The sequence below is a fragment of the Halichoerus grypus genome, chromosome 6 (genome assembly GCF_964656455.1).
Source record: "Halichoerus grypus chromosome 6, mHalGry1.hap1.1, whole genome shotgun sequence".
In the NCBI taxonomy this organism is placed as follows: Eukaryota; Metazoa; Chordata; class Mammalia; order Carnivora; family Phocidae; genus Halichoerus; species Halichoerus grypus.
The window spans coordinates 19,713,464-19,723,778 of NC_135717.1; the positions used below are offsets into that span (position 1 = coordinate 19,713,464).

At 48.2% G+C, this 10,315-nt stretch overlaps 1 protein-coding gene across 1 annotated transcript in view; it reads right to left on the reverse strand.

The window, feature by feature from the left end:
• HS3ST4 (heparan sulfate-glucosamine 3-sulfotransferase 4) overlaps positions 1-10,112 on the reverse strand; it is a 402,830-nt gene extending 392,718 nt beyond the window's left edge. Inside the window, exon 1 of the mRNA XM_036076600.2 lies at positions 9,357-10,112. Coding sequence (XP_035932493.1) covers positions 9,357-10,090 — 734 coding nt within the window. The 5' untranslated portion in view covers positions 10,091-10,112. The remainder of the gene's footprint in view (positions 1-9,356) is intronic.
• Between the last annotated feature and the right edge of the window lie 203 nt (positions 10,113-10,315).

Here is a 10,315-nt window from a genome sequence, read left to right on the forward strand (position 1 = left end):
AGGTTTTTACAAAACCAGATAGTTGGAAAAGGTCTTTTTGAAGAGGTGGAATTTAAGCCAACACTTGAAGGATGAGGAGACACAGGCAGTTTAGAGTCTGGGGGCAGAGTATTTTGGTGCAGGGAACAGAAAATAAAAAGGCTCTTCAAGCAGGAATGAGGCTGGGCCCAGAACAGAGAGGAAGCCACTGCCCCAGTTTGTCGCTGGGACCAGAACCCCCCCCCGCCGGCCTGTCCCATAGGCAGGCCAGTCCATCCGTACACAGGAGATCCAGAATGTCTAGCAGGGAAAGGTGCACAATTATTATTCACTCCCTGCGGCTGGAAGGACAACACTTCCAGGGAAAAGAGCTTTGAGACAAATTAAAGGAGATGCTGTGTGTTTGGGGCCAAAGACTTGGGTCTGAAGCTCAACTCCACATCCTGAGCCAGTTACTTGACCTCTGTGCACCTCAGTTTCCCTCACCTGGAAAACGTGGGTGATACCAGGACCCCTGTCCCATGGTCCCTGTGAAGACTGAATGAAGACAGTGCCCAGAGCAGAGTGTGGCCGTTCCCACCACCACTACGGCGCTTCTTTCCCACCCAAACCTTCATCTCCCTGTTCCACTGAAAACAGCCATTACTTGTCCCTGATTTGTTTTTTCCCCTTCGTGCATCTACATCTACTAATTTACACCAATCCAACAGTTAATCCATACCTCGGCACAGTCCAACCATCCGTGAATTGAGGATATAAAGCAGAGCACCCCCCCAACGAGGAATTATAACTCTGTGAATCTGAACAGGAACATTTGTCTCACCATCCTCTTCTCGGTCAAATAAAAGGCACAAAATAAGGGAATCTTATACACGGAGTATGACAACATTTTGGCCATGTTCACAGAAACAGTATTTTCAGACCACTCTCAAACACACCTGACCTCAATTTGGCGGCTCTACCAACACCACTGTTACTGCCATCCCTACAGTGATGACCACTGCCTCTGAATTCCAATAAAAAAGAAGAGGGGAAAGGGGAGGAGAGCTGGAGGGGGAGGGAAGGGGAGGTGGGGACGGCGGGAAAAGAAAGACATGCCATCCTAGAGAAAGAGGTCTCTCCATTTACTCCTCTCTTCTCTGATGCCCCTTAGTAAAATATTAAAATTTTGTTCTTACCAGTCCCTTGCAATTTTTGCTAAATTTATTCCTAGTTATTTTGTCTCTTTGGTTGCTTCTATAAATAGAGTTATTTTCTCTCATTATATTTTCAAAATGGTTGGCATAGGCATATAGGAAAACTATAGATTTTGTATAGTAATTTCCTTACAAATTCCCTTAATGAATCCCATTATTGTTCCTAATAGATTCATGGGAGGATTCATTATCTTTGGTTTTCCATTAAGAGATGAAATTGATGGCAAGTGGTAATAATTCTACCTCCCCCATTCTCATTCTTTTCCTCATCCAAGTGTATCCTCAATTAATTCCTGAGCAAAGATAAATAACAGTGATCATTATGGGCATTCTGGGCTTGTTCTGAATTTAATGGGAATGTTTTTAGTGTTACACCATTAAAGATGATGCTGGCTTTGGGGAAGATCCTATTTTATCAGCAGGTGTTCTAAAAATCAGGAATATTTGATATTATCAGCTCTATTTTCAGCATCCATAAAGTGAATCACAGGATTTTTCTCGTTTGCTCATAGTAAGAGTCAATCACATTGTTAGATTGCCCAAGATCGAACCATCCTTCCATTCCTAGAATAAATCCTACTTTGTCAGAGCTTTTATTACCTTGCAATGTAATTATTTACTTGTCCATTTCCCTATTTTATAAGCTCTCTCAGATCACTGGCCATGACTGATTCATGTTTGACCCCAGCACATAGTTGATAATCAATACATGTTTAAATAAAAAATAAATGAATGAATAAAGTAACAAGGGCACTGGACCTCCCCAGACTAACCCTTTGTACTTCCTTCTAAATTAAAATACTCATATCAGGTACATGTCCCAGACTGGATCTTTACATGTTTAATGAGCATGTGGTTCAACTGGTCCCCTCTTCTAGCATCGGAACCCTGGAGCACCTCATTCTTACAGGGAAATTGTTCCCTATGGTTTCAGTGAGACTAACTCTGCTTCCCTGCTCCCACCACTATTCCAACCCAAAGGGGTGACCTCATCACCCCCTGGTCTAATTGGAGTACTACACCATGACTGCTTTAAGAACGGGTACATGACCCAACCTGGGCCAAACACAACTCCAGGAATTTCTTATAGAAATTCTTTAAGAAAAATGATTTCCAAAAGAACTGATAAACATAAATATGTTTGTCTGGGGTAGCTGCTTACCACCATCTTGCCTAAAATGTGGTGAGACAACCTATCCGAGAATGAAGCAAGGTCGAGAAAACCATGCCAAAGGATGGAAAGAGACAGAGACCTAGTGATATCATTTGAGCCCCTGAATCCAGCTGTTCCTGAAGTCATTACCCCCTACATTTCCCAATTACATAAGCCAGTAAATTACCTTTTCTATGTATAATAGTTTAAGATCATTTCTATTATTTGCAACCAAAAAAACACTAACTCATGTGTTGTTTTGTTTCCCCATGAATATGCTTTGTACATTCTTAAATAAAGGTAAAAAAAAATTTAAAGGGAGGCGATCCTAACTAGTGAGTGTAAAAACAAAAACAAAAAAACCGCCTGCTTTTAATTAATGGCAAGATGGGCTACAAGACTCCCTTAGTGAATTATAATTTCTGACTGAAATTCCCAAGACAGTTATAGAGGAGCCTGTTAAACCGCAGAAACCAATGGAATCAAGAGATTACTTTAACAGGGCGGCAGTTCAATCAGTCGCAGAGATATCATCCATTATGCAAAACCAAAACCTTTAAAACTTCCTACCATACAACACTAGCCATCTCTCATTCACCTAAAATCTCAAGTCCTCTCTCCTGACTCAATTTAAAAGTAAAAACGACTGGTGTGATCTACAAAAATAAAAATAACTAAGTCATGTCATGAGAGCTGAAAAAACCAGTGAAAGGAGCCAAATCTCAAGCCCAGGGAGTTTGGCGGGGGTCTTCTTGAACAGTCCTGCCTTCTCAAATGCTTTCTGCCCTGCAGAAAAACTGAAGGCAAGCAGGCCCTTGGCATTCTAAATGCCTCTGTAGCTATCCAGGCCAAGCAGCAACAATTCCTACTGTAGGTTCAAGAAAATGTCAGTGCGCAAGCCCAGAGTGCCAGCCCATTTCCCTACCTCAGCCCCTTGGTGGAGAATTCTGGCTACAACTACTTCATGAAATCAGACTCTTCTTCAGCTCCAGTTACAATAGACCAACTTCTGGAATCCAGTTTTGATTATTCTCTGGAGAGCTACTTAAGAGCTGCTTCAGGGTTTGAAATCCCTCATTCAGACATAATCTTGAAATAAAAGGCTGTATTCAAATGAAAAATGCATTACAGCTTTCTCTTTAGGACCTTCAGTACTAATGGGCAGGGAAAATGAAGAAGAAAGGCAAGGGGGAAATGAAGAAAGAGAAAGAGAGGAAAGTAGGAGAGAGCCATGTCCTCCATCACAAACTCATTTCATCATCGCATAATCCCTTGGAAGGGAAGTAATATTGAGCCCATTCTGCAGATAAAGAAACTGAGGCCTGGTGATCACACCAGGAAGACACAGTGGCTTCTGGCTCAGAGACCGATAAGAACGTGCTCCAAACAATGTTGCTTCTCCCCTACTAGTTTCCTCACTCCGAAAAGTCTAACACAGAAGTCTGTTCTAGAACCCAAGTGTGTCACTGAATGGACCCTTTGGAGACAATATAGTCTCATTATCTAAGAAACAGAGAATTTTTTTAAAAAGAAAGAAACAGACCAAGTAACCTGAGGTCCAATACAACTAGTAATGTGGCAGAGCAAAAGCTAGAACCCAATTATTTTCATCTCTTGGGTCTTACTGAACCCGCCTGACCGAAATCTATTCTATAGGTGCAACTTATCTATATGGATCACATTCCGCGCTCCTGATTAATGAGTGAACAACTGAAGAGTTGTCCCGCCTTCAAGAAAATGTTCACTGAGAACAAAAGGGAAATGTATTTGTGAATTGTCTATTTCTGCCTCAGTGTTCCTATTTATCTCCAGCTCCTTTTGTTATTGTTGCAATATATCTGGGAGGTATTCCCCCCCCCCTTGCTGTTGCAAAATCCCTAAAGGGGGAAATGGAAACTAAAATAGCACATGTAAGCCACAATTCTGGCAAGTGCAAAGGGTCTGGCTATGCCAGTTACTTTCTGAAATGAGTTTAAACCAGAGGTCACAAACTGGTAGCCAGCTGGCTGTATCCAGCCCACAGATGTATTTTGTTTGTCCCACAGTGCTGGCCCACACAAGGCTTTTAAGAAATTTTAATCGGGTTTGCCAAAGTTAAAAACCAAGAGATTTCACATCAAAGCCTGGATTTCCAATTTCTCCTACCAAGTGGAGGATGTGGTTAACATTTGCACACAGAAAAGGGTAGCTGGAATGGAGCAGTGGCTGAGACCTGCAGATGGAGAAGTGCCCCGGGTTTCTCCCCTCGGCTATTTCACTGGGTTTCCGAGTTCATGACCCTTGGTTTAAAGCCAGGCAGATGTAGACTGCAAAGCCAATCATTATTAGACTTTTCCCTAAAACATCCCCAATAGGAGACTCTTCAGCCAATATTAGGACAGCTGTGATCAAAGGTAAAGCAGAGGAGACCAAAATGATTTGAGAAATTAAAAAAAAAAAAAAAAAAAACCAGGAGTTGGGTCCATTTGGATTTCTGCTCTAAGATACTCATTTGGGGGGGGGGGGAATACATTCACCTTTATTACTTCATTTATTCTCCCCAACAATCCTGCAAGGAAGGAATTATTCCCAGATAAACAAACTGAAAATGAGTGATGTTAAGTCAGTTATCTACCCAAAATTATTCAACCAGTAAGTTGTAAAACCAGATTTTGAACCCAGTTTTGTCCAGTTACAAACACTATGCTTTAGGAATACTGAAAGAACCCTTTATAAAGCCACGAGGCTTGCTTCTGCCTCAGGGCCTTTGCATCTGCCATTCCCGCTATTGGAAACCACTCTACCCAGATCTCTACACGGCAGACTCTTATTCTTTCACTTCATTTACTTCACCCTCACAGGGAAGTTTCCCTAGTCATTTGATTTAAAATAACCTAGGCGTGCACACACACGCACACACCAATTTCTCTCTAGACCCCTGCTACTCAAAGTGAGGTCCAGAGATCAGCAGCATCTGCAGCACCTAGAAGTTAGAAATGCAGACTCTCAGGGCCTTCCGCAGACCTGCTGAATCAGAATCCTACATGTTCACAACATCCCAGGTGACGCGTGCACGTTTAAAGCTTAAAAAGCACTGCTCTACTAGGAGCCCTGCCCAGTGGAAATATAATGTGAGTCACCAGCATGATGGTACATTTTCTAGTAGCCACACGAAAAAGGTAATAAGAAAGACTGTTTCCTGTCTCCCCTGCCCACCATTTCAATGTCAGTTTCAGGAGCACAAAGTGCTTAGTCACTACTTTATCCCCTGTCCTTACAACAGTTCTGGGTACATGGTAAGATATTATTAAAATGTTGGTTAAATGTAAGAAGGAAGGAAGGAAAACATCTTGCTAGTATTTTGTGTGTGGTGGTGGGATACAAAGGAAGAAACCAAGAAACCAGTATTGTGAAACTGGACAGATGCGGTCAGCTCAACCACTGACCAGCTGAGCAACCCTGAGCAAGTCATTTGCACTCCAAGGGCCACCTGTAAAACACGAAGGCTGCTATGTCACCCACAACCCTCATTATGACGCTCAAACATGAGAGGACGTCCACGAAGCGCCCGGCTCCATAAAGAACAAGCATTCCCTAACTGCCAGTGTCCTTCTGGCGTCCTCCCTCATTCTCCAGATACCCAGCGCAAACAGTGCTGCAGACCACCTTCCTGGGGGTAGCACAAGCATGACTATGGGAATGGTCTTCCTGAGTGATTTTCCCCTAGCCAATGGGAGGAGCGTATTCACTGTTGGCAGTGCAGACCATCTGAAACCATGGAGGTTCCCTTCCCATCTCCCTGGGCCTGAGGTGTTTCCAAAGCCAAGGTCAGGGTTGCTGCACAGTCTATAAGCCATGGGGGAGGTCACACCGCAAGGCAGCCCTGTCACTTGGATGAGTTCTGCCGCGGCCGCCAGGTCCCACCCCTTAGAAGAGTATAAGGTCTCTGCCCAGAGAGCTTGGAGCAGCCCGTTCTGGAAGGTGCCTTGGGGCTTAGCCCTTTTATTTTACTGGTTTGGAGGGGTGAGGAGAAGAGGGTCAAGTCTACCCCCCACACACACACTTATGAGTCATGGGTTTGGGTCAATCCACCAAGGGAGGCTTGCTTCTCCCACAGCTTTAACACTCCCATCCTAATCCATTAGTCTACCTTGCCCTGAAATCTGAGGCACGCGTTCCAATCTCAAATGTGTTTTTAAATCACATTAGATCAACAGTATAGGAGAAAGCAAAACCCGGATTTAGACAAGGCTGGAGTGACACGGAGGAAAAAAAACTCCCAGGGCTGCTCCGCTGGGATAGGATGAAAGCCCAAACCAATGCTGCCGGGAGCTGCCCCCAAATTCTCACTTCTCCCTCTGGCTGATAACAGCAAACCCCAGGAACACTTGCAGAATTAGGCTCTCGCAGAAGCACCTCGACAAGAAAAAGGGAAAGAAAACAAGTGGGGGAGAGAATCAAAACCTTTCATTCATCTGTGGCCCTCTCCTCTGGCGAGTGGAAGATTTTGCATTGACTACTCCGCGGATGGGGAGGAAGCGTGGCCATTCAAGCACATTCAAGCACAGATGCCGCCATTTATAAGACGCAGTTGGAGCAGGGAAATAAGAGGAAGGCTTTCCTTTACTGGTTTGAACTGATGCCACCGTTTCCTTTTCTACAATATAATGAGGATGTCATCCCCTCTTCCGCCAAGGGAGAGACAGGAGCCTGAAGAGACAGAGCCTGTGAAAATCCCACAAATACCCTCAAAGCACTGCTGTCCCTCGTAAGGCTGGAGAGGTATCCAAGCAGCCTCAGCACACTCCCATGGGCCAAAGGGGTTTCTAGAAGTCTTCTCAGCAGCCAGGCTTGGGTGGCTACTGATACCCTCTGTGTCACATAGATTCTTCTCCAGCACTTGCAGTCGGCACCTATAAGCACTACAAGGATCTGCCGTGGGTGAGACACTGGGGTCAAGGCTGGGGAGGCCACAGAGAAATCTCATGGTCCTGTTAAGTGAGGATCAAGAGAATCTGCCCACATGTCTTCAGTATAACAGTTCTGTGGATGGGTACCAAATATTCACACTTAGCCCCAAAGACCACATGAGGGACGGCCGGGAGTACCACAGTGCTAGGATAGAACCTTCCACAGCCCTGTCATGCCTGTCTCCATGCCTCCTCTTCCCAGCCTTCGGCATGAAAGAAGATTAAGAAAATCTGGCATCTCCTGTCCTCTCATTCAGAAAATTCTCCAGCCCCACCGATGGGACCTCCTGACACGCATTCCACCACGAACCCTTCATCAAACTTTAAGGCATCTGAATAAAACAGTCCCTTCTCTATTTCCAGCTGCTACAAAGCAACCCGAACACATGTTGGAAAGATGTGATCTTTATGCCTCGCTCTCCCCCAGAAGGGTACTTGGCACTTCTCCTGAGATACACAGCTTTAAAATTAGAATTGAAAAAGCCACTGTTACCCTCCTAGGGCCGAGGCTACCTCACAGCAGAAACCAGAACATCCCCATAATCAACAGTTAAACAACTGAAACCCTCCCAAGACATCATACCCCCTTCTCTATATTGCTGTTGTTGCATTAATCATCCTAACACCTTTTTAATTATAATCGCAAACTGGAAGCCATGGCTCGTGATGTTATAAATACTGATTTTTCCAGTTAAATTAGGCATTTGCTGTTTTATGTTTTGATAGGAAGGGGCTGTTTGAAGCCTCCTAAAATATTGCAATTAGATTTTGCTGTTGAAACAGACAAGACATTAACAGACACATTTGCTGTTTCAGTTTAATGTGGTGGAATGTACTTCTCTCAAGCTTTGAAAGCATAAGGCATATTTTTTAAAGTGGAAGAAATCAACCACAATACACCCATTTATTATCTATTTCTTAAGTTAAGCTATTTCTAAAACTTTTCCCAGGCTGTAATTTAAACTTAGAAAGCACATCTCTTCAACACGAAGGGAACTTGTGAGGAAACAATCCCCGTATTTTACCTATTGGCTCTGTTAAGATGATAACATCACTTTAGCTGACAAAGCCTGTGTTTCTGTTTGACAATTGCAATTAATTACTGAGATGCAACAGAGATGGGGCCAGCCATCCAGATCTATTTTCCAGAGAGATCTAAAACGGAAGGAAGGGGGGGGGAGCAAAGGAGGTTTGTTTTTGGAATCTGCACCAGTATGGAGTTAAATGCTATGGCTGGCAAGAAAGCTGGATTATGAATTTATTTTACCTGCACCTAACTTTCTACTCCTCTTCTCCCTTTCTCTCACCACGGCAGAGGGTGGAAAAGGAGAGAGGTGAACATTTCACAAGCCAGAAGCTCCAATCTGTTGCGAAGGAGGCGCGGGTTAGAAAGGGCACGGGTGCAGTGCACAGAAACTCTTGGGGCACCAACTGTCATGTAGACACTGATGCTGCCGAGGCAGAACCAACCCAGGGTTCATTCAGCCAAGGGGGATATAAAGTTCTGGAGATGGGGGTCATCTCCGGTCTTTACTAGAAAGCCAAAACTTGCCAGCATCATCTTTTTAACTGTTGCCTGTTCATTTTGCTCTAACCTGAAAATACTAAAGTTGGATTCCAGCCCCGCAAATGCGTTTCAGGGCGATTTGGAGAGATTCCAGGGGATCTCAAAGCCCCTAGAGCCATCTAGCTACCCTGCTTCGTTCCTTGGCGTCCCCAACGCAGAAGCCCAGAGCCCCGCCAGAGCCCGGGCTAGGAAACACCCCGCGGGCACGAAGGCTGGGGATTCCCAGGCTAGGAGCTGGGCAGATTCAGAAGGCACCTCCCCGGATGAGAAACCGGAGGCAGACAGAAGCAAGGCGACACCTCCATCCCTCGTCCTGAAATAAAGTGACCCTTGGCCAGAGTCCAGCCCTCTCCGCCGCTCCCCCGAGCGGCCCCGCCAGGGTTGGCAGAGCCCCCGTTGGGGCTTAAGGGCTCTCGGGACGGCGGCGCCTGGGTGTCCAAGGGCCCGGGAAGCGGCGGCTCGCGCCGGGTCTCCGGTGCGTCCATCCCATCCCGCCGAGCCCAGGGTCCTACCTGTACCACTCCAGCCCCTTTTCGTAGTTCCTGTCGAAGAAGTGCGGCTCAACGCCCACCGCCCGCACGTCCGGGTGGACTCGGATCGCCTCCAGCAGCGCGCGGGTCCCTCCTTTCTTGACCCCGATGATAAGCGCCTGTGGCAGCTTCTTCTCCCCATAGTCCGGGGTGCTCGCGGCGCCGCCCCTCTCGCTGCTCCCGTTGGCCGCTCTCCGGCCTGCGAGCTCCTCGTCGGTGGTGCTGGACTCCTGCGCTTCCCTCTCCAGCAGCGCGCTCTGCGCCGTGATCATCTCGCCGGGGGCCAGCGGGGTCCGGAGCCAGGCGTCCCGGGCGCCCCCGCCGCCGCTCGCCAGCCCCCAGCCGTCGGCCCCGGGGGCGGCGGGCTGTTCGGGGGGCTCGGGCGGCTCCCCGCGGCTCGCGTTGTCCGGCGGCGGCGGCGCGGGCGGCTGCGAGGGGGCGCCGAGGCGCACGGGGGGAGGCGGCAGAGAGGGTGGCGGCGGGCTCGGTGGGGGCTCGGCGGCGGCGCCCGGAGGCTCCTGCAGCGCCAGGGGGAACTGCAGGGAGCCCGAGCCGCCCAGGAGGCTGTAGCACAGGTAGGTGACGGACAGGGACAAGGTGCACATAAAAAGCAGCTTGCGCGCCGGCGGCCCCTTAGCAGAGACGCCGGGCGGCGGCGGCGCGGCGAGAGGTGGAGGCGGAGGCGGAGGCGGAGGAGGTGCGGGCCACGGGGCCATCGCGGCTCCCGGCTCGCGGCGGCGGCGGCGGCGGCCCCCGGCGCTGCCCGGACATGGTTTCAGCCGCCGCCCCCGCCGCCGCCGCCGCCGCCGCTGCCCAGCCGCCCCGGCTGCATGAAGCGACGCCGCTGCGCCCCCGGCCCTGGCCGCTGTCCCGCTGCGCCGGGGGGGAGCCCGGCCGCATGGCCCCCCTCCCCACTCTTCCCGCGGAGTCCGGGCGGCCCC